This window comes from Podarcis gaigeae (genome assembly GCF_964106915.1).
Source record: "Podarcis gaigeae genome assembly, chromosome: 11".
Taxonomy (NCBI): domain Eukaryota; kingdom Metazoa; phylum Chordata; class Lepidosauria; order Squamata; family Lacertidae; genus Podarcis; species Podarcis gaigeae.
The window spans coordinates 65,064,278-65,087,974 of NC_139687.1; the positions used below are offsets into that span (position 1 = coordinate 65,064,278).

The following is a 23,697-nucleotide window of genomic DNA, read 5'->3' on the forward strand; positions in this document are numbered from 1 at the left end:
ACTACTACCTGCAAAGCAGGTGCTCTACCACTGAGCTACAGCCCTTCCCTTCTCCCACCCCAGCTGGTTTATTGGCCATGGCAATTCAGTCACCAAACTTGTCTGTGTGCTCTTGGGCTTCTGATTTCTCTTGAACAACTGACATGGCAGCGCCAGTCTGGCAAAGTGGTCTTGATCCATTCACCCATGGCATCCTGACATTTCTCTCTCCTGTATAGTCCTAGAATTGAGGAGTTGGAAGGACCCAAAGAGTCATTTAGTCCAACCCTCTGCAACCCGCAGTTTCTAGGGAGACCTCCTTTCTTGTATGTGCACAGCATGGTTGAGGTGGGTGCTGTGCTGCCCAAGGCCCTTTTGCCCATCCCTGCCTTGTGTTGTGGGGCATCGTCTTCACACCTGGATCCAGGGCCACACTTCATTTCCCAGCCGAAGGACACCCCACAGCCAAGTGGGCCTCAGAAGCAGCAGAGCTTGAGCCTCTGGGGGCAGGCTGGGCTGGCTCTGAGGCTCCCCCTCTCCCCATACCCAGGGCACTTTGGGCTCTCCCTGAAGCCCTGCTCTTTCAGGTGGGGTGAGGAAGCTTCCCCCAGAACTGAACAAGGGAGGGGGCTCCCCGGGAAGAGGGTGGGCTGTCCTTCACATCAGGAATGCTGCAGGGGGTTGGACTGGATGACCCCAGGGGTCCCTTCCAACCCAGCACATCTGTGACTCTCTTTTAAAAAGTGGGCAGAGATGGGAGCATGTGCTTCAAACCTTTTTGTAATGCAAAAAAGAACTGGCACAATAAAGGCCTGGTTCCATTGTGGGTTCTTGTCAAAAGGGGGTGGGGTGCAAGAGGGTCTCAGTTCACAACAAATGCTCTGTGTGCGGCCTTTGCGACCCAGCAGCTGCCGCAGCGAAGTCCACGCCCAGCCAGTCTTCCATCCCATCCAGGCAGACCAGAGTGCTGGTGGGCAAGGAAACCACAGGAAAGGAACAGAAACGGGAAACAAAATATACCGCGTCACATACAAAGAGGAAGAGGAGACCAAAGGAAAATGCGGAAATGCTACGTTTCTCTTCCATCTCATCCGCGTACATATTTCTCCTGGTTGTAACATTGCCAGTAAAACCCAGTAAAAACGTTTTCGGGATGAAGAAAGAAAGGTGCCTCAAGCAACAGAAATGAAGCAGTGAATCAGATTGTGAGTGTGAGAGCAAGAGAGGGAGCTGCTCCTGTTGCTCTTGCAGCTGAAATACTCCAGGGGCGCTTCTTGTGCACAGAAGAACCTTTAGCGCCTGCCCCCTCCTGACGCCTGTCTCTGCCCCGCTCACTTCTACTGTGTGTCGGCCGGAGAACGTCTCCCAGGCTGGGCATCCCTTCATCAGCCAAGATGCCCACCTGGCCCTGCCCTACAATGGCCCAGAGCAGCAGGCCCAAGTTGCCACCCTAGCAAGGTGGGAATGGAGAGATGGGTTTCATCCGGCGCTCGGTCCCAGTCTTCCTCCCATTCAGAACCATCCAGAATGAAGACAGTTGTTGACACATTCAGGATGGACAGCAGGAAGGGCTCCTTCCTTCTCCAAGGCTAGACATCGCTCCCACTAGACGCAGTGTCAGCAAGCCACCTGTGGGGGGCCCTCTGTGGCCACAGGGCATGCTGGCTGTGGGCTCCCCGTGGAAGGAGAGGCACCGGGACTCCTGAGAGCAGCCGCAGGGAGGGTCTCCCACCCCAGGGACCTCCTGCACAAGGCCCTTGGGTAGCCACAGGGGGCAACAGGAGGCTGGGCTCAAGAAGCCTTGGGCCTGACCCAGCAGAGCAGAGCCCCCTCTGGTGGGCCAGATCCAGCCGCTGCTGCCCGGGACTGTGGGAAAGGGAGAGGGGGCTTGCCACTGCTTCCCCCAGGAGCCCTTGCCCTTGCCGAGGTCTCCGAGGCTCCTTCCTGCATGCTTATGCTCGGTCAGGGGGGCAGGTGGGGCTGGGTGCCTGGGTGTCTCCTCCTGGTGGGGTGGGGGCAGGGAGGTGTTCAGACGTGGCAGAAGGAGTCGTGAGAGGCAGGGGGAGAGAAGCTGCCAGGGCTTCCTTCTAGGCTGCATTCTCCTCCGTGGTGGCTGCTGTGTAGATGATGCTGGACTTGATGGGCTGAGAGTCCCGTCTGCAGGGGGGGAGTGGGAGGCAGGTTGAGGAACATTTAGGACAGAGTTCTTCCCCCTCTCCCCAGCAGCCAGGTCTCCCTCCACTGGACCCCTTTGTGCCTCAGACTGTCCTTCCATTGGGGCAGGTCAGAGACAGAGGCAGGAAAGGGAGCAGCTCTTGGGACCCTCCCTGAGAAGCGGGAGAGGGGAGAGAGGCTGAGAAAGAGCACCGGGGAGGCATGGGGGCTCCCCCCCAGCCACGTGGGCTCTTGTGGCACCCCTCCCAGAAGGGGGTCCTAGGCAGAAGCCCCAGATCCAGGAGCTGCCCTGAAGGAGCCTTCAGCTCCAGGGGCTTGCAATGTCCCTCCCCTCTTACCTGCGGTTCTGGGCCTGGTGCTTCCGGACATAGAGGAAGAAGGCCAGAGCAGTGATGCCAAAGAGAGCTGCAAATATGGCGGCCAACACGTCCCCTGTGGAAAGAGAGCAACCTGTTGGTTTGTCCTGGGGAGGCCGTGAGGGGAGTGAGGGGAGTGAGGGAGGTCCTGCCCTGTCTGGCTGGAGAAATTGGGCTGGGGGGGGGGGAGCCCTTCTGAGGCACCTTCCAGGCTTGCATGAGGGAGCCGTGACCCGCACATAAAGGATGGCAGTGTGAACCACAAAGCCTGCAGGGAAACTGGTGGAGAAGAGCTCTTGCCCCAGACCCCCCAGTCACAAGCTATAGTGCCCAGGTGGAGCAAGGAATGGGGCACATACCTGTCTGAAGGGAGGAGCCCACCTGCTGGTCAGCACCTGGATGCAAAGCAGAAAAATGGGAGTCAGGGCCAGGGAGGGGCAGCTGGGGGGCTCCTCTCCCGAGCTACTAACCAGCGATCAATGTGTGGGGGTGTGAAGATGGAGGAGGGGAGACACCAGCCCTTAGTTCTGCTCTTACCTGAACTTGTGGCTGGACTCTGACCTAAAACACACAAGACAGTGAATTGTAGGAGGAGCTGTGGTTATTTTCTTTTATATTTATTAGGCACTTTGCTCACAAAAATGTCTCAAAGAAGCTTACAGCAGATTCTAGACACCAAAGTCAACAAGAACAAGCCTGCAGAACAGTAAAAACCCCAAAAGCGCCAGTGAAAGGCATCACCTGCCACACGAAATGGTGTAACAGCACTTAAAACCCTTAAGTTTCAGAACCAAATGCCCAGGTAAAAGGGGAGGGACGAGCCTGGTGCCAAAAAATAGGTAGAGCTTGGATGGATGGATGGATGGATGGATGGGGGGAAGAGAGAAGAAGTGAATTCCTCCCCTCCCAATTTTCACATGTGCCCAGCATGGAAGATTTCCCAGCAGCAACCACACAAAAGCCACAGCAACTGTGTAGCCACAGAGGGAGCTTCACAAGGACCCCACTGCCCCCCCAAACTCTGGGTGGTGCTGAGGCAGTGGCAGAACTTTTGAGGGGTTCATTCACATCTTCTTTGGCGGGAAGAGGAATGGTTTGACTGTTCCCCAAAGAATAGGAGCAAGAGAAAAAGGGAGGCAGCAGGTTTGGGAGCAGGGGAGGGGGTTAGGTAACACACCACCCAGCCCCACATCAGGCCCACAGCCTATAGGTTGCAGCTCAGCCCAGATTTTAGCTCCCTGGGTGCCACAGCCAAAGGAGAGCCCAGACAAGCATCAGGGAGGCGCCGGCAGTGGCCCACCCGGCATGAAGAGCAGGGATTTGGGGAGGGAGCAGAGAAGGAAAGGAGCCTGGTGAGAGAGGAAGCACAGCCAGAGAGCCATACCTTCTCCAGAGGCTGGTTCAGGGTCTCTCCCTGAGGCACCATCTGGGGTGTGGGGCTGCCCTCCGCCTGCAAGGAGGCCAAGAGCGTCAGACCCGCCCCTCCAGGGGAAGCCCCCAGGGCTGCCCTTCCTCGCCCACAGCTGCTTCTGCCCTCAGAAGAGGCAGCCCAAGGGGAAATGCCTGCTGAGCCTGCCAACTGGAGTATCAAGGCGGGGGTATGTCTCCCCCTCTGGCCTCACCCCAGAGGAAGCCCAGAAGCAGAGCTGCCAGCCAGACCTCCCCGCCAGGCCCCCCCTCATTTTGGGGGCAGCCCAAGGCTTACCTGCTGCAGATCCTGCACTGTCGCCCCCGCCTTCCTCTGCAGGACCATAAGGATCCGGGGCCCTTGGAGATCCCCCCTCACCTGCAGGATCGAGCACAAGGAGCTGGTCAGTGTTTGTTTTGCGCTTTTGGTCCTTGTGTTCACTCAAGGCAGCAGGCAAAGAGGGAGCCCCATAGCGAGACCCCTTGGGCCAGGGGAGGGCCATGGCCCAGTGGTAGTGCTGCTGCCTTGCAGGCAGAAGCTCTCAGGTTCAATCTTGATTGGTGGCATTTACAGAAAGGGCTGGCAGAGTCATTCCTGAAATCTGGAGAGCCACTGCTGCTCTCGGAGCCTGATGGTCCAGGGGTCTGAGCCTGTGACCCTCTGCTTCCTATGTCCCTGGGGCAACCACCTCATGCCAGGGAATCTGCAGCCCTGTGGCCCAACTTCACAGCCCCCAAGAGGAGTGCAAGGGAGTTGCCACAGCTGCACCTCCAAGGAGCGTGGCTGGATTTGTCATTTGGTGGGGAAAGTAGGGGAGGGTACTGCTCTCCCTGAGCAGAACTTGCAACAGCAACGCACATCCCATGACAGACACTTTGGTTTCCCCATAACGGTCTGAATCATAGATGCATAGAATTGGAGCGTTGGATGGGACCACAAGGGTCATCTAGTCTAACCCTCTGCAAGGCAGGACTCAAAGAACTTGCAACCTTCATTTTTCTAGCGCCAGGCTCTCACCAACTGAGCTAACCATCATCCAACCATTCAGGGTGCCTGAAACTGCCCCCATAGGTACCAAGTGCCATGCATATCAATGGTTGTCTTTGGGAGGGGGCCATGGTTCTGCACAGCTCTCCTGGGATTGGCGGCTCTGGGTGGGCAGGCAGGCAAAGGAATGGTCCTGGGCTTTGCTCAGCTCCATCAAAGGTTTCCTACCCAAGCTTGGTGCTGCTGTCTAATATTAAGAGCCCTTCCACCTGTTCAGTGGCAGTAAGGTCCTCCCTGGCACCGAAGATTCAGGCTCCGTCTGGTATCTCCCCAGCAAAGCCACAGATGCCCTCAAGTGACGTCCATGCCAGGTGGAGATGGCGGAGCCCAAAACTCTCCTGTGGCTGCTGAGCAACTGCCTGGCAAACAATCCTATCTCTTCCTCCAAAGGACTCCACCTGCCCCCCCCCCCCCGGCCAGGCCCAGCCGCCAGGTGAGGCACACCTTGGCTTGGGAGGGGGAACCTTCCTGTGACGCAAGAGCCCATTCAGGGAGACCAGGAAGGAGGGCAAGTGGCGGCCCTGGGAGGGAGGCCAGATCAACAGCCTTGCCTGATAACAAGATTGTCCCACGGCCCGAGGAATCAGGGTCAGACTGTGTGTGTTTTTGTGGGTGGGACGGAGGAGGCTAGGAAGTAGCCAAAGACCAAGGGAGGGAGAAGAAAGGGCTGTGTCTGTCCCAGAGTCATGGACCTCAGTCCACAAGAGACAAGGCTGCTCAAGATCACCTTGAATGGAGGGACTGATCCTTTGATCCAGAACGAGACCAAAACAGAAATCAGTGGGCGAGAGGAGCTGCTCGAAACTCTGGGAATCATAGAACGGTAGAGTTGGAAGGAACCCCAAGGGTCAACTAGTCCAACCCCCTGCAATACAGCTGCTCCCGGTACAGGGAAGACAAAGTAGCAGAACAAGGAGGAGAAGGAAAGAGGTCAGGGCAGGGAGCTACTAGAAACAAAGACTAAAGGAGAGATATAAATACTGGTGAGCATCAGGGGATGAAACATCCAAAGAGAGAAGTGGCCGGACTCTGTGGTGGCAGAGGTGTTTCTGGGGAGGCTCTCCACCTGCCCTGGGTCCCTGGCCCTCCTTCAGAGGGGATGGAGAACCAGCGGCCATCCAGATGTTGCTGGACTCCAGCCCATAAATCATGAGGGTTGCGCCCCAAGGCCCTCTAGGGAGCCACAGGCTGCCTTGTTGCTGTTCTGCAGGGTTGGAGGTGTGACTGTCCTGAGGCAGAACTCTCAGCTAAGCCCAACAACAGGCTCTCTTACCAGGCGGTTGAGCCCCTTCTGGGCTGTGGAGCATCAGGAAGCTGGCCAGGACACTCCGGCCCTGCAGACTCTGAGGCAAGCGGAAGTTGTCCTGGATCAGCTCGTCCTCATCTCCATGAAGGGTGTCCTCCAGCACAGAGATCTGAAATGAGAAGGCACAGGTCATTGAGATGAAACATCCGACAGAAAACAACACTCCCAAGGATCCAAAGGCAGACCTACTGTAGGGGGGAGTCCAGCAAATCACAGAAACATAGAATTGTAGGGTTGGAAGCACTCCCCGGGAATGCAGGGATCATAGCTGGATCACCAGACCACACACTGTGATGGAGAAGCAAGGCAACATGCAGGGAACCGTCTTCCTACAAGACAACCCCTCTGCATGTTCCTCCACCCAGACAGACCTGATCTGGGGACAGCCGAATTGTCTGGTTAAAGATCGTCCAGTTCACCGTCTGGTAACAAGGTGGAGTGGTCAGTGAGCCATTATAGCGGAAGTAGCGACTGAGGTCGTCAGGAAGGAGCTTGGCTACATCAAAGGCAGGAATCCAGGTTTCTTCTCCTGGGAAAGGAAAGGAGGGGAGGGTGGTCCATAGCGAAGGGACCCAGAACATCTGCTTTGTTAGACGGCCCCAGAGAGTTCCAGTAACAAGTGTGTGTGTGAGAAAACACAATGCACAATCTAACACACCCCATGGGCCTTTTTCCTAAATGGACAAACCCTAAACATATTGTGGCCTCTCCTCCTAGGCGAGTTGCTCCAGCCCCAAAATATCTCAGGTCCCAAAACATCACGAGGTGCGCCCCCCCAAAAGTGCAAATGCAAAGCTGTGTTGCAGAACCCCTGATCAAAGGGGCTGGAGCCGAGGGAGAGGCAGCCCTGACTCCCCATGGCCCAGCACCCACTCTGCACCCGCAGAGTCTTGCAGGAATCTTGATCTCCCTAGACGAGGCAAAGCAAAAGGAGCCCAGCAAGAGCTGACAGGCTGGATGAGCATCTTCTGCCCATGGGCTCCTTGCAGCACCCCTTGCTCTTACCTTCCTCATGGACATCATTCAGATGTTCAAGGATGTGCTGATATGGCTCGTTTTCCTCCGACCCAACCTGGAATGGCAGTGGAAAGGGCTCTTGAGAGCTCTGAGTGGGGGCGCTTGCACCTCTCACGAGCTGGTGCTGGTCTCCAACGCAGCCCCCTCCCACTGCCCCAGAGCGCAGGAGGGGCTGCTCAGACCCCTTGCACGGCTTCATTTGCCCCCTCTTCCTGCCACCGTCACCTGCAGAAATGCAGCCAGCACAGCCAAGCCTCCGGGCTTGACCAGCGCCTCCTGGATGGTGTCAAAGTGGGAGCTGTAATAAACCACATGAATCTGGAAGCAGAAAGAGAGAAGAGCCATGAGTCCCTCAAAAGTCCCATCTGGACCTTCTCCAGCAGCTCAAGAAGTCAGGCAGTGTACTCCAAGTGTTTCACTTCATACAGTATGTTTGTAGAATGGCATTATGATATTGGTAGCTTTATTTTCCTATATTCCTCCAGGGATGGCCATCCTGCTTTCAGGATTTCTTCCTGAGATGCAGAGGCATCTACCGTATTTTTCGTCCCATAGGACGCTCCGTCCCATAGGACGCACCTAGTTTTTAGGAAAATTTCCCCCCTGTATTTCCCCCCCAAAACCAGGTCGGGGAAACCGAACCAGGTCGAGGAACAGCGGGATGGCGGCGCTGTGCCTCCCTGCTGTCCCCCGAGCTTGTGGGGCTGGCCGATGTCTGCCCGGCACGCGGGGTGCTCTGCTTCAGTGCGCTCTGCCCGCCGGGCGGCAGGCTGCTATATGCAGTGTGGGGAGCCCTGCAGGGAACTCCTGCAGGGTCCCCACGCTGCGGATGTCTGTCCGGCGCGCGGGGCACCCTGAAGCAGAGCGTCCCGCGCGCCGGGCGGCAGGCTGCTATCCGCAGCGTGGGGAGCCCTGCAGGGAACTCCTGCAGGGCTCCCCACACTGCGGATGTCTGTCCGGCGCACAGGGCGCTCTGCTTCAGGGTGCCCCATGTGTCGGGCAGCAGGCTGCTATCTGCATGAGGGGAGTCCTGCGGGGAACTCCTGCAGGGCTCCCCACGCTGCGGATGTCTGCCCGGCGCACGGGGCGCTCTGCTTCAGGGTGCCTCTCGCTCCGGGAAGCAGGCTGCTATCTGTAGCCTAGACAGCCCTGCGGGAACTCCCGCAGGGCTGCCTAGGCTGCGGATGTCTTCCTGAAGCCTGGAGAGTGAGAGGGGTCGGTACGCACCGACCGCTCTCGCTCTCCAAGCTTCAGCGAAAGCCTGCATTCGCCCCATAGGACGCACCCAGATTTCCCCTTCATTTTTGGAGGGGGAAAAGTGCGTCCTATAGGGTGAAAAATACGGTAGCTGGCAGCTTTGGGTCAAAGAATGCCAGATTCAATGGACCATTAGCTGAATTCAGCAAGTTTTCAGCTGGAAAGTCTACACAAAATCATCTATGGCTCCGACCTGGTGGAATGTTCTGTCCCAGGAGACTAGGGCCCTCCAGGATTTAACCTTCTTCCGTCGGGCCTGTAAGACAGAGCTATTCCACCTGGCCTTTAATTTGAATTCAGCCTGATCTTTTATTTCCCTTCTCTTCCCTCCTCCTCCCCTTTTATGAAGATTACCTGCTCTGAGACCCCACAGCTAATTCTCCCCTGGCCTCCTCGCTGGCCCAAGTAGGACTAATTCAGCCAGCTAGCCCTGGTGACTATCTAATGCTTATGGGATGGATTTCCCCCAAATTGATATTTGAACTTTGAATTTTATTGTTATTCATGTTTTTATACTGTTATTTTATGCTGCTTCTATGTTGTACTACAATTAAGTGTTTTAAATTTGTTGTTAGCTGCCCTGAGCCCAGTTTCTGAGCCAGGAAGGGCGGGGTATAAATTAAAAAAATATTATTATTATTATTATTATTATTATTATTATTATTATTATTATTATTACCTATAAATTCAAAAGTGAAATTAATGGCTGCTATTTTTAAAAAATAAATACCTGTGCTTACCTGATATTATTATTTGTACTGCCATCATGGTCATTATTATATGACATCATACAATATTTTTATACTATTTGATTGCGATACTGCCCTCATTGTTATGGATTAGACTGGACTGGTGAGCTTCCCTCTGAGGTATTTTTTTGGGGGGGCTGGGCTGTAAATGTCATAAATCCAGCTGTGCTGCCCCCTCCACCGCCAAGCCCTTCCCTGACACTGATGATGCAACCTTTGGGTCCCCAGATCAGCCAAGGGCCGGGGGGGGGTCACCAGCACCCCCTCCTGTCAGGTCTGTGGATCAGGAGGACTGGGGATTCTTTTGGGGGGGGCTGTCATAGTTTTTATTTATTCAAACTACTCATAAGCCACCTGTCTGCATGAGACTCTCTCCAGGCAGCCAAGCAAGAGGCCAGAAGCAGGGGGGAGCCGCGCAAGGGGCAGTGGGACTTACCTCCCCAGCATAGCGGTGCCCATCCACTGTGTGCTCAGAGCCGGGCTTCAGGGCAGACCCCCAGTGCAAGTGCAGCTGGGCAGCCTGGTATGGCTGTGGGAATCCACCGCCGGTGAGGGTCAAATTCCTGGGCAGGTCGAGGACCACTGTGGGGGAGAGACAAGATGAGAGGCTGCTGCTTCCCTCTCCTTCTCTGCACGCTGGAGACAGAGCTTCCCTCCTTGGCATCCTTGGCACCAAGGGCACCTCTCAGGCATAACTCACAAGGCGCCTGAGGGCAGAGGGCTCTGGTGCTCAGCTCCTGCTTCTGGCTGGTGAAGGGGAGAGCAGGATGCTGGAATGGATGGGTCCTATTGGGCCTAATCTAGCAGGGCTCTGACATCACCTTGCCAACAAAGGTCCGTATAGTAAAAGCTCTGGTTTTCCCAGTAGTGATGTATGGAAGTGAAAGCTGAACCATAAAGAAGGCTGATCGCCGAAGAATGGATGCTTTTGAATTATGGTGCTGGAGGAGACTCTTGAGAGTCCCCTGGACTGCAAGAAGATCAAACCTCTCCATTCTGAAGGAAATCAGCCCTGAGTGCTCACTGGAAGGACAGATCCTGAAGTTGAGGCTCCAAGACTTTGGCCACCTCATGAGAAGAGAAGACTCCCTGGAAAAGACCCTGATGTTGGGAAGGATGGAGGGCACAAGGAGAAGGGGATGACAGAGGATGAGATGGTGGGACAGTCTTCTCGAAGCGACCAGCATGAGGGAGGCAGTGAAAGACAGGAGCGTCTGGCGTGCTCTGGTCCAGGGGATCACGAAGAGGAGGACACAACTAAACGACTAAACAACAACAAGCAGGGCTCTTCTTATGCTCTTAAGTGCCTGCTGGGCATCTCATCCACATTGTCTTCTCACCAAAGGGAAGCCTAGAAACAAGCAGGACCTGAGTGCAAGTTCAGCCACTCCCCCCCCCCAGCCATTGCAACGCAGGCAGAGCACAGTCCTCATGTCTAGTAGACATCAGTAGGTTTCTCTTCCATGAATCCCCCCCCCCTTGGGTGGGCGGCCATTACTCTGGGCAAAAGTTGTAAGGAAAATGGGTGGGGGGCACACAGTGAGTTCCGTCAACTTTTCTGTCTTCTCTGCAGAGGAGGAGACCCCCTTCCGACAGCCGGCACTGTTTGGGCAGAAGCGCTGGCACTCGCACGCTGGAACAAATCTGAGGCATCCGGGGACAGGAGTCTGCAGGTGGCACTGCAATGGCAAATGTATTCCCAGGTGCCCCCCGCCTGCCACTGGGTGAGGGTCTGCAGCCAGCCTAATTCCACACCCCTGACCCCACACAGACCTTTGCATCCAAGGGATGGGGTGAGATTAAAAATTCCCCATCTCATTTGGATACTTTGACTTCTTTGCCAAATTGATAGAAAGAGGCACCGGTTTCTGGGGTGGTAAACTTGGCAGGAGGCCCCTTCTCCTGCCTCTTCTTGAGAGCTACAGCTGCTGCTTTTAAAAAAAATATTTTATTAAGGATTTTCTTGTTTTGCAGAAGTGTAATGCCTCGTATTTTTTCCCCCATGTAACATTTTTACAAATCTGTTTCATTTGTTGAGGCATTAGGGGAGAAGAAAAAAAGAAAGAAAGAAAAAAGAAAGGGGGTGGAGGGAGGGGAGATGGATGGGGGTGGGGTCGGGTGGCAATGTTTCTATTATGCTTAATGTATGTAGAGTTTGGGGTCAGCGTTGCTTGTGTTGTTCACTTGTGTTCCTTTGGTGGTGAGAGAGGTTGGGGTTGGCCTAGGGTGTGATTGTTTGCTTGTGATTGGCTGTGGTGATCTTTGTTTTTGTGTGTGAGTGAGGTGGGTGGGTGTTTTGGATCAGGTTAGCCATATTGATTTGTATGCTGTTGGTGGATTATTGTCATTGTCCTGTTGGGCTGTGTATGTGATAAAGGGGAGCCATACCGGGGTGAAGGCGTCTTCTTCTGTTTGTCCCCGTGTCAGTTTCAGTTTATTAGTTAATTTTTCTAGTAGGGCTGTTTCCCATACTATTTGGTACCATTGGTCCATGCTTACTCCTGACAGGTCTTTCCAGTGTCTGGTTATGGTGTTTCTGGCTGCTGAAAGTAGGTGGGTTATGAGTTCTTTGTGGTGTAAATGGGCATTGTTGTCTTGGAAGATGTTTAGTAGGGCCAATTCTGGGGTGAAGTCTAATACTTGCTTTGTTATTTTACATATTTCTTGTATGGCTGTTGTCCAGAATAGTTGGATTTTGGGACACCCCCACCACATGTGGAGGTATGTGCCTGTGGATGTGCACCCTCTCCAGCATTTTGGTGAGGTTCCTGGGTGTATTAGCGCTAGTTTCCTTGGTGTTAGGTACCACCTGTAGGTGAGTTTCAGTGTGAGTTCTTTTCTTTTCGTTGATATGGATTTAAAGGGGGGTTTAGACCACATTCTGGTCCATTGAGTGGGGTTAATCTCATAGCCTATGTCATTCTCCCATTGTTTTTTATTGCGTCTAGGGGATTTGTGGGAATTTGGAGTAGTATTTTGTATATTGCGGATACCGTCCCTTTACTGTTTCCCTTCGTTGTTAGGAGGAGGTTTTCGAAGGTTGTCATGGGCCTAGCTGCTGCTGATTTTACTGTTGGGTTGTTTAAGAGGGCATGTAGTTGGTGTTGTGTTAACCAGGGCATTTGGGTGTCTTCTAGTTTGACTTGTATTTCTTGTGTTGTCAAGGGTTTGTTATTTTTATAAAAGTCTATTAGGCGATATAAGCCTTTGGTTTGCCAGGTTTTTGTCTGGAGGTTTTGTGCTGCATGGTGGAATAATGGGTGGTACGCCAGGGGGATTAGTGGGGTTGGGGCTGGGGATAGTTTGCCTAATTCTGTTTCCCATGCTTTGAGCGTGGTCTGTGTGTACCTGTTAAGTGTTGTGGGAATTTTCTTTAGTTTGTTTGGGAGGAGTGGGTATGTTGTGGTGCAGGTGTTTTCAATTGTGTCCCTCTCTAGGTGTACCCATTGTTTTGTCTCATCTTCTAGTATATATGGGATTATATGGCGTATTTGGTTGGCAATGACAGCTGCTGCTTTTGTGGCAGAGGCAAGACCTTCCGGCAAAGACTCTCTGGGCTGCGTAGCACAGCTCCTTGCACTGCCCGCTTCTCTCCAGTAAGAGGAGCTGGAGGCTGGTCTGTGGCAGGTGCCTCTGGGACTCAGAGGGGCCCCTGAGGACCTTAGCCTAAATGGCGGGTCTCTTTCTCTTAATTTTCAAATAAAAGCATACAAATACCAACTCACATGTCATGCAGATTTTTGTACAATGCAAGTTTATCCCACCTTAAACTGGTGGGAAAAGATAGCAGACATTCATATGAGTGATCAACACCCCCCCCCCCAAAAAAAGTAATCATCCAATTCAGGCAATGTAAGAATCCTAAGTAAACAATACAACTTATTTAAAATCACTGCATATACTAAAATATCCCTCCCCATAAAAAATAAAATAAAAATAAAATCCATGACCTGGGGATGGAAAAAAACCCAGTTCTGTGATACATGTTTCTGGCCTATTGTGGTTAATTAAGATAAGGTAGAAAATAAAACAAAATAAAAGAAGAAGAAGAAGAAGAAGAAGAAGAAGAAGAAGAAGAAGAAGAAGAAGAAGAAGAAGAATAGTAAGAATAATCAGGCATTCCACACTCCAGCATAGTAAGAAGGGGGCTGTTGGTTCTGATTTTTTCATTGATGTGTGTAAATCTGTGGCAATTTAAACTTCCTTCTACAGTGGTACCTCGGGTTAAGAACTTAATTCGTTCTGGAGGTCCGTTCTTAACCTGAAACTGCTCTTAATCTGAGATACCACTTTAGCTAATGGGGCCTCCCACTGCCGCCACGCGATTTCTGTTCTCATCCTGAAGTAAAGTTCTTAGCCCAAGGTACTATTTCTGGGTTAGCGGAGTCTGTAACCCGAAGCGTCTGTAACCCGAGGTACCACTCTAGTGCTTTTTATCAGAATGAGGGTATGTACTTGCAAGTAGCAACTATTATTCAGAGAGTATGCAGAAATGGACTCTCCAGCTGTCTTCAAACTTAAGATATTTCTCTCACTGTGTCCCTCTGATTTTGGGGTTTTACCTCTGCAGGAGAAAATTCTGCAGCCTCAAAGAGCTCCCATGGAATTGGACAGCCATAAGGAGGAGGAACCCCCCCCCCCTCCTGGTCCCTAGGCATCCATCCCTGCCCCCCTCAGTCCATCGAAGCCCAACTGAAGGGAGGAGGAGATTAAGAGGCTTCTCAGAATAGAAATAAGTGCAGGAGGGCCTGAGGCCAAAGGCACAGCTTCAGCAATGAAGGAAGGAAACTCGACTACTGGCCAAGAGCAAGACGGAGCAAGATCTGTCCAGGCAAAGTGCAAGAAGATGTGTGTGCCCTTTTCACTTGCCTGAACAATCATGGTTGTTCCTTCTCTTCCTTCCTTCCTTCCTTCCTTCCTTCCTTCCTTCCTTCCTTCCTTCCTCCCTCCCTCCCTCCCTCCCTCCCTCCCTCCCTTTTTCTTTCTTTTACAACAGGCTCTTGTCACTATGCAGCCCTGCTCAGTCTGCAGCCCACAGGAGTTTCCAGATTCGCCTCTACTCCCTGCCTATGCAATCGCTTTGCAAGGGCACCTGTGCATTTGCTCAGCTTTGCTCAACTTTGCAATCTGCCTCATATTTGCATCAGTCAAATGTGCTGAAGGCAAAAACTTTGCATTCCTCCATCCAAACCAAACTGACCCAGAGTAGACTCTTTTCAGACTTTGCTGGGCTCTAATCCACTCAAAAAATAGGCAGAGAGGAAACCTGCTTTGCTGCACAGCACATTGTGAAAGGAGATCATGAGCAGAAAGATAGCATAACTTAGCAGTAGAGCCACCTACAGTACAGTACAGTGGTACCTCGAGTTACAAATGCTTCAGGTTACAAACTCCACTAACCTGGAAGAGTTACCTCGAGTTGAGAACTTTGCCCCAGGATGAGAACGGAAATCATGTGCCAGCTGCACAGCGTCAGCAAGAGGCCCCATTAGTGAAAGCACTCCTCTAGTTAAGAACAGTTTCGGGTTAAGAACAGACCTCCAGAACGAATTAATTTCATAACTAGAGGTACCACTGTACTATGGATCTGCCCCCCCCCCCCGGTTATAATTCAGAGCGTCTCCCCTCCAGTGACTTCATGTGGCAGTGGCAGTGACCCTGGTCCCATCCCTAGAGATGGCCGAGAGCATATGCCAGGGAGAGTGGGCAGGGCTTTCTGAGCAAGACGGGCCAAGATCAGCAAGTGGTCTTTCTAAGGCCAGAGCAACCTGGCAATGGAGAACTTGCCCAATTTGTCCAGGGATCAAATTGCCTTGGCTGCCACATCTGCTGGAGAGAGTCCCAGCTCCTTATCAGTTTGCTCCCCCCACCCCACCCCCTGCCAAGAAAGGAGGTGCCCACATCTTCCCAAACGCAAGAGTAGCCAACAAGCAGGGAGCTCAGCTGGCAGCAGGTGCTTGTCCTTAGCAGATCACACCAAGAAGGGCAGGGATCCACTTCCCGCGCCACCGCTGGCTTCAGTGAGCCCGAAGGTTTGGCAAAGAAAAGAGGTTGCTCTTACCCTGCCCCCGCCCAACAACCAGCACAATAGGCTTGAAGGGACTTTGACTCTTGCCTAACCAGAACACAGCCTGGCTAGGGGAGCAGGCAGAGCCTGGCACCCTCTATCCCCAGTAGGCACGCGAGAGGCATTTGCCCATTCACACAGGAAGCACCTTGTTGCTAAGGACTTGTCCACATTTGAGCATTACTGAGCTGCTCATCCGCTCTCTCTCTGGCCACACCCCCCCCCAGATTTGAATCTGCCTATGAGGAGCAACTTTGATCTTCTGCACCCAAGCCAGCAGACACTCGATACCATCTCATTGGTTGACTTCATTAAGTACCACAGGGCAGGGAGGTAGAGAGCAGTGCCTTATCTGGTGCATTCCTCCCCCCACCATTTAGACCCCTCAGATTTGCCTGTAAACTGGAAACTGCACAGGCAAATTGTGTGAATGTATTAATTGACACAGTAAACTCTGGTCTGAACAAGGCCTCTTTTTCTGAGCCAGGCTAAACAATCCTTCCAACACCCTCACTGGAAAAACTCCTGCTTTGAGAGAACAAACGGATCTAGGACAGGCATCCCCAACCTTCGGCCCTCCAGATGTTTTGGACTACAATTCCCATCATCCCTGCCCACTGGTCCTGTTAGCTAGGGATCATGGGAGTTGTAGGCCAAAACATCTGGAGGGCCACAGGTTGGGGGTGCCTGATGTAGGACAAAAGCTTTGCTGAGGTTACAACACAGTGATGCTGTACATAATATCTCCAATATGCAGTATCTCCAAATCTGGGAGAGTTGTGTACAGGTATTAACCAAATGAAAAACAACAAAGACAGAAGATACCTGTCAAAGTCTTCAAATTATTGTGGCATCTTTCTATTAGCTGCGGTTGGCAAAATTCTTGCAAGGATCTTAGCAAACCGTCTCCTAACTATATCTGAGGCTACCCTTCCTGAATCCCAAAAAGGTTTTCAACCTTCTAGGGGGGCAGTGGATATGATTTTCACTGCTCGACAGCTTCAAGAAAAATGCAGAGAGCAAAACCAACCCCTGTATATGGCGTTTATTAACCTGACTAAGGCCTTCGACATTGTAAATCATACTGCCCTGTGGACTTTCCTTCTGAAAATCAGCTAACCATATACCGGTAAATTGTGAACATCCTTTGGCTCCTCCAAGATAATATGATGGCAACAATCATGGATAACAATGCCTCTCAAAGTCAACCATTCACAGTGGGATCAGGCGTTAAACAACGATGTGTTATCACCCCAACTCTATTATTCCCATTGCCATGATCTTACACATCGTTGAAGGGAAACTCCCCTCTGGTGTAGAAATCATATATCAAACAGATGGAAAGCTCTTTAATCTGAGCAGGCTGAGTAAGGCTACTGTAAGGTTACTGTAACTTCCGCCATAGAGCTTCAGTGTGCTGAGGACAATGTAGTGCGCACACTCAGAGGATGACCTCCAAGCAATGCCAGATGATGTTTTTTGCTATGGGGAACTGGGGCACTGTCTCCCCCCAGCCCACACCTTGAGCCTAGTCTTCCTCACCAATCCCCCCCAACCATAACAACTGACTTTCTGCTCTCTCTCATGTCTTTCTTGGGGTCTGCACTGCCGTGCCCAGAGTCCATTCCAAGCATGTCTCTGTTGCAGGAAACCTCCCCGCCCAATCATTCAGTCTGTAGAAACAACACACACACACACACACACACACACACACACACACACAACGCTTCTGTTATAAATTCATAGAAAATGTTTTGTGTGGCCTTATTTAGTTGCTTTATTGTAAATGACACTGTGGTCTGTGCAAGGGGTCTAGAGGCTGCCTAAATACAGTGGTACTTTGGGTTTCAGACACTTCAGGTTACAGACTCCGCTAACCCAGAAATAGTACCTCGGGTTAAGAACTTTACTTCAGGATGAGAACAGAAATCGCGTGGCAGCAGCAGGAGGCCCCATTAGCTAAAGTGGTGCTTCAGGTTAAGAACAGTTTCAGGTTAAGAATGGACCTCCAGAATGAATTAAGTTCTTAACCCAAGGTACCACTGTACATGAATTAGACATCAATCCCATTGAGCTCAATGGTGCTTCCTCCTGCCACGTAAAGGATTGCAGCTCAGCGATCTCCGTGATGGGGAGGATGAGACCACCAGACTAGGAGTCAGCTCTGCCCACTGGGACCTTCAGCTCCACCCCCCACTCTTGCCCTTCCTTTTCACTCCACCAGGACCCACAGACAGGGTTTCTGCCTGGGTTCCAGCAGACGTTCCCTCGTGATCTGACAAAAGAGACTTACTCCAGGCTCCCTCCACCGACTTGCAAAAACACTTTTGCTCACTCTTCCTGAGGCATTTGTGCCTCCTCCCCTGCTTTCTGCACATGCTCAGTCCTGCTTTCTCCCACAGTGCCCCTTGAGTCGTCAAAAGGCCCTTTGTGCGGTTGCTGTATCCACCGTAATCATTTTGCCTCTCTTTATTTTCCGTGACCTTTTTGGGTGTGGAAAAGCGGCCACAGCCCCCTGACTGGCTTTACACCTGCAGCCGATTCCTCTCACTGAGCTTCCTTTACACTTTCATATTATAAAAGAGGAGAAATGATTCATGAGCTCAGGTATCCTGCCCTCTCCACTTCCTGGAGCAAGGGCTGTTTATGTTTCTCCTCAAATGGCAGCTATTCCAGCCCTAGTCATCCTACATCCGAGAAGCGCCTTGCAGAAAGTGCCCAGCCAGCCCTCTCTTCCTTGTCTTCACAACAGCCTGGTGAGGCAGGATAGTCTGCGTTCAGGGCGTGGCCAGGACGGCCAGAGTACTAGGGGGAGGCCTTGGGGGCAATTCAGCCCCAGTGAGACCTGCCTGCCCCCTCCTTGGGCTCACTTTCTCTATTGCCTACTGGACGAGCATTCACTTTGCTGGCACTGAGTCTTTAGGCTCCTCAGGCAAACAGATACCCAACAGAAGAAGCTTTTGAAGGTTGGAGTCTATCAGGTGCAGCTAGAGGCTTGATTCCACAAAAATGTATTTCTGCTTCTATGCATTCACTAGTTTCTAAGGAGCCTCAACCTCCCTCCCCCCACTGCTGCTTTTGCAAAAAGGTATTATCAGTCATCTGAGTATCTGCAGTAAAACACGAGAGCCCCATTCAAAGCTGGGTTTGCCCTTGAGATATTAATCATGCAGAGGAGGAAGGTGGGGATGAACCTGCTTGCCCAACACCCTCCCCCTCGCCTTCCTGGGTGTCCTCCAAGAGGCAGAGGGTCAAGCCACTTTGAGCAGAGAGACTCCGTAGATCCTGTTGGCTCTTCACGCATTTTAGAGCTGGGGGGGGGGGGAAATCCAGGACTCCAGAGTGCACAGGCAGCCCCCAGAGTTCAAGAGGTTCCCTGCTGCCTATGGGAGAGCAATGAGGGGGGGGAGCCCTCATCCTCCCTCCCCCATATGACTCACTTTGAACAAAGGAAGACTTTGCAAATGGGGGGAGCTGATCCTTGGAGAGCTCCAAAAGTCCTTTCTTCTGTGCGGAGGTTACAAGAAGAATTCTGCTTGGCCCAGCAAAAAAGAGGAGGAGGAGAAGAGGGCTGGAGGAAGGTGGGTAGAAGGGCGAAAGCACAAGACAGCCAGAGAGATTTCCCTACATTGGGAGCACCGTCCTGCTCACACCACCTGCTCCTCCTCCTGCCTGCCGACCAGTCAGCCAGACACCCTTGAAACTAGCAGCACAAGAAGGGGCCAGATGGCAGGAGACACCAAGGCCACTTAGCCTCTGGGACGCTGCTGAATCCAAGCTGCAAGCCTGCTCCTTCCCCATCTAGGGCAGGCTGCCTCCCCACCTCTCAGATGTGAGAACCCAGGACACACAACACCCGTCATTTCCAGATTCAGCTTAAGTTTATTAGCCCTTCTCTGCCTCCAGGCCCTGCTCTAAAACCTCAGCTGCCTCTCCTGATTCAGATGGAGCAGAGAGATAGAGCTGGGTGTCATCTCCACTCTGACTCTCCCAGAAGCTAGATATAGATGTTAAAGTCCACAGGGAACAAGATGGAACCCTTTGGGACACCACAGGGTAACTCACATGGCACTGAACTGTAGCCTCCCATGACTACCATGGAAACGGACCCAGGAGAAAGAGTGGGATCCCTGAAGCACAGTATCCCACCTCCCTGAGACACACCAGAAGTATCAGAAGCCACCATCTGCTCTCAAATGTGTCATTTTGGCGCAAGGGGTGAAGGTCTCTCAGTTCCAGGTGGCCTCGCATGATGCTAATTATTTGGATCCATTCCAGCTCAGGCCTCGTTATGCTATGAAAACCCTTTGCTGGTCCTGATGGACGACTTGTGGCAAGGGATGAAGGTTGGGACAAGGGGCACTCCTGTTGTCTCTCCTTCACCTCTTAGTGGTTTCGATACCCTCAATCACAGCAACTTTCTGGTCAGCTGTCTGGACTGGGATTTGGCTTCACAAGGTCCCAGTCCTTTCAGGATGATGGAGCCTGGGGAGGAGGCATTTGCTCTGCCCCATGCCCCCTAGCTTAGGGGTCCACATCTATGCTTTTCAACCTCTACAAGAACTGCTGGGAGGCTGTCATCCCACGATTTGTGGTACAGCATCCTCAGCATGACATTTGGCTCTGCCCCTTTCCCCCACCTCCTTATCCCAGGAAGGCTCTTGGTATCCTTAGCTGGTGCAGGGGAACAGCTCTGGGCTAGATCCTGCCTTTTCTATATCCCACATGCAGCTTGGCTGACAGGTGAAGAAGCACTGTGCATCAGCTTCAACCCACCTGGAAAGGTATGACCTAGAAACTGCGACCTACACCAGAGTCACATCCAGGCTTAACTACTGCAATGTGCTCTGCATGGGGTTGCTCTGAAAGGCAGTTTGGAAACTTCAGCTGGTCCCAAATGTAGCCACTAGAGCAGAGGTGGTTTTAGGGTAGTGCCACCAATTTTCCCGCACTGGGTGCCGAACTAAGGGGGTGTCACATGTTGCAGGAACCCCCCCCCCAATCATTCAGTTTGTACAAACACGACACACACACACACACACACACACACACACACACACACACAAATCAGCCATACATCAGATCTGTACCATTCCACTTTTATTTTACACCATGAAGGAAGGACTATCAAAGGGGGGAGACTTGACACAAGGCAGCCATAATTCCCCAAGCCCGCAGCGAGCTTTACCCAGTTGGCATGCCAGCCTTGATGGTCCTAGACAGAAGATCATTACACTCACAAAGGACCTGCATATGGAAGTAGATTCAGTGCAGACTGAAACAAAGGACAGTGACCAACGGCCTCGGTCCAGTATACCTGAAGGAGCCTCTCCACCCCCATCGTTCTGCCCGGACACTGAGGTCCAGCTCCGAGGGCCTTCGGGCGGTTTTCTCGCTACGAGAAGCCAAGTTACAGGGAACCAGGAAGAGGGCCTTCTTGGTAGTGCCGCCCGCCCTGTGGAACGCCCTCCCACCAGATGTCAAAGAGAAAAATAACTACCAAACTTTTAGAAGACATCTGAAGGCAGCCCTGTTTAAGGAAACTTTTAATGTTTAATAGGTTATTGTATTTTAGTGTTTTTTTGGAAGCCACCCAGAGTGGCTGGGGAAACCCAGCCAGATGGGCGGGGTATAAATAAATTATTATTATTATTATTATTATTATTATTATTATTATTATTATTATTCCCTCAGGGCAGGAAACAGTGAACTCCTCTTTGTCCTCAGGAATGTAATCATGGGGAGGGGGAAAGGAGGAACTGGACAGGTGACAAGACACTCAGGTTACCACCACAACTCCTACCTCAACCCCTCCTCTTTGTGATGTGTCAATGATGTAGTCATGATGTCGTTATGATGTAGTCTTAGGGGTGTAGCATGGGGGATTAGTAGCTAATAAAAGTTGGGGTCTTCTTTCGTTCAGGGCTTCCATCTTGTTCCACCTTGTGGCAGGTGGAAGTCCTGTTGCGACAGTCTTCAATCAAGACCAAGCCTACTGACTGCTGTTTTGCTCTGGGATTAGATCTTTGACAAGGAAGAGAAGTGGCCAGCTACTGTAACTCCTTCTGCTGCCCTGGCTCTGCCCTGCCTTCTGGTGCATTTCTGAGCCCAATTTAAAGTGATGGCTTTAGCCTTTAAAGCCATAAACCGTTTGGGCCCAAGTTATCTAATGGACTGCCTGCAGCACACACTATCAGCCTGCCCATGGGCTGAAGCCCTCTGCATGCGCACAACTCCTAGCTCAGTGCTGCTGGTGTCCATGAGAGAGAGGACCTTCCCTGTGGTGGCTCCCATGCCTTTGGAACTCCCTGCTGGTGGATCTGAAGCAGATTCAGCCGCCTGTTCACCTTTGGGGAGGCGTTGAAGTTTCTCTTATGACCAGCCTGTCCTTGAGAAATGCCCTCTGGCTCAGACTGTGGGTTGCTGAGCTGTGGAAAATGTTTTAATTGCTTGGCTGAATATCTTTATTGGTTTTTTTATCTTGGGAAAGTGGGGGGTGGGGAGGAAATGGAAGTTTTTTTCTTTTTGTGTGTGTTGTTGATCCTTTTGTAAATGTTGAGAAACATTTTAAGTGAATAAACCATTGAATAATAAGAAGGGTTGGAGTGCAGCATGAGAGCCACAGGTTTGAATCTAGGTTCAGGTAGGAAGTCCCCTGGGGGGCTTCCCCCTGGCCGGGGAGAGGGGAACCATAACAATGCAGAACAACTGGAACATCAACAGAGAAGCAGCTCCACCTGCCAAAGGCTGCCTGGACTTCGCCATAATTGGAAGCGGTGCCAACCTGTGGGGGTCCCCTTGCCAGCCTCATGAAAATCCCAAACGATTGATGTGCCAGCGCCTCCCTGCCCACTGGTGCTTCCTGGGTGTGGCTGGGCATGGGCAGGTAGGGGTCTCACCTGTGTGTCCATTGTTCTGGAGGCGGAGCATCTCCCTGGGAGGCAGGCTGTAGTCAGGCAGCAGGATGGGCTCCAGCTGGGGACTGAAGAGGGCGGCCCCCGTCTCAATGTTGATGGGGGACTGCATGTGGCCCCCGCAGTGGGGGAAATCAGAGGCCCACTCTGCCTTGTCTGAAAGAGAAGGGCAGGCATCAGGGGAGGGGTTTTTCCTTCTAGCTGCTTGTGGCCCATCTTGGGGGTTGATGAGGTCGACCTTGAACAAGCCCTTCACTCTCATCCTGATGTTGTTGGGGGATAAACTAAGAGGCCATCAAGGACCCCAGAGATGAGGGGCAAGTGGCTCAACTTCTCCTGTCTTGCCCTTGTTACACAGTGCCTTCCTGGCGCCTGCTTCCCTGCTATCACCCCCCCCCCCAGCTGGGCCCCACACACCTCCACGCTGAGCCAGGCCTTCAAGGGCACGTGCCAAGGTTGCTCTCCTCCCCAAGGCAAACCAGCTGAATCTCAGAAGCAGCCGGTTCCCACAGGGCAAAGTGCCAGCAGAGGCACCTGAGCTTCCTGCTGGGGGAGGAGGGGGCCAAGGAGCGCCAGAGCCACGGAAGGAGGCCCTGGGGGCCCAGCCTCACGGGAGATGGTGGCACCTGTTCTGCGGCTGCAGAGGACTCCAGGTCCACTGCTGTGCCCGACTGAGCTGGGGGACCAACAGGACTGACTGGCAAGAGGTCTTTGCCCCCACTCTCATTTAGCCAGACCCAGACCCACCATGCAGGCCTTGGGGTGGTGCTGATCAGGCCCAGGGAGAGCAGGGCAGCTGGCTCTGCGTGAGAGGGAGGGAGCAGGGAGCTGGCTAATCATTAAGCCCCACAGCGTCTGTTTTCTGGCCAGAAGCCTAGAGGAGAGAGGGAGGGGGCAGCCTTCACCGCCAGCCTTTACCTGCATAGCTCCAGTGACGGTTTCCATGGCCAGGAGGAAGACCTGTAAAGAGAAAGGAAAGCCAGGGATCAGGAAGTCTGAAGGTTCTCCAGCAAGGCTCAACAGCTGCTTTACCGGCTCCCATCCTCCTGGTGAGCCTCTGGGGGAGGAGGGGGATATTACTGGCTCAGGCATTACCCTGGGAAAGGGTCCTCTACTCCCATCCCATGCAACCCCACTGCATGGCAGAGGTGGGAGAGTGCCAGGAGCCTACCAGTCCCTACCTGGTAAGGCAGCTTGGCTATCAACCAAGCTACCTACCTACCTACCTAGGCCAGGTATAATCCTGCTGGCCTCCAAAGGGAGGCCAGGTGGTCTAGAGAAGAGAGGTGAGTGGCTGCTCCTCCCTCCCTGCCTGCCCTTCCCCCTCCCCTGCTCAGGTGCACTCCACACCTGGCCTGGCTCGGTTTCTATGGTGATGGGGAGGCCAAGTCCCCATAGCCAGCCAGGCAGCCTCATGAGGAT

General features: G+C 52.6%; 2 protein-coding genes across 5 annotated transcripts in view; one reads left to right on the top strand and one right to left on the bottom strand.

Annotated features, from left to right (window-relative positions):
• Positions 1-741: 741 nt before the first annotated feature.
• CA9 (carbonic anhydrase 9) overlaps positions 742-23,697 on the bottom strand; it is a 28,493-nt gene continuing 5,537 nt past the window's right edge. For 3 of the 4 annotated variants that reach the window (XM_083702854.1, XM_083702856.1, XM_083702857.1), the window contains exons 2-14: positions 23,194-23,235; positions 22,261-22,431; positions 9,731-9,876; positions 7,514-7,606; positions 7,277-7,343; positions 6,643-6,800; positions 6,239-6,380; positions 4,216-4,296; positions 3,895-3,960; positions 3,048-3,071; positions 2,870-2,905; positions 2,493-2,586; positions 742-2,136 (exon numbers count right to left, since the gene is read on the bottom strand). In XM_083702854.1, coding sequence (XP_083558980.1) covers positions 2,067-2,136; positions 2,493-2,586; positions 2,870-2,905; positions 3,048-3,071; positions 3,895-3,960; positions 4,216-4,296; positions 6,239-6,380; positions 6,643-6,800; positions 7,277-7,343; positions 7,514-7,606; positions 9,731-9,876; positions 22,261-22,431; positions 23,194-23,235 — 1,190 coding nt within the window. In that variant the 3' untranslated portion in view covers positions 742-2,066. The remainder of the gene's footprint in view (positions 2,137-2,492; positions 2,587-2,869; positions 2,906-3,047; positions 3,072-3,894; positions 3,961-4,215; positions 4,297-6,238; positions 6,381-6,642; positions 6,801-7,276; positions 7,344-7,513; positions 7,607-9,730; positions 9,877-22,260; positions 22,432-23,193; positions 23,236-23,697) is intronic. The other variant, XM_083702855.1, reaches the window with a different exon arrangement.
• Positions 7,814-23,697, top strand: part of LOC310827144 (uncharacterized protein) — a 91,705-nt gene continuing 75,821 nt past the window's right edge. The window contains exon 1 of the mRNA XM_083702904.1: positions 7,814-7,825. The gene's annotated coding sequence lies outside the window, so the exon portion shown is untranslated. The remainder of the gene's footprint in view (positions 7,826-23,697) is intronic.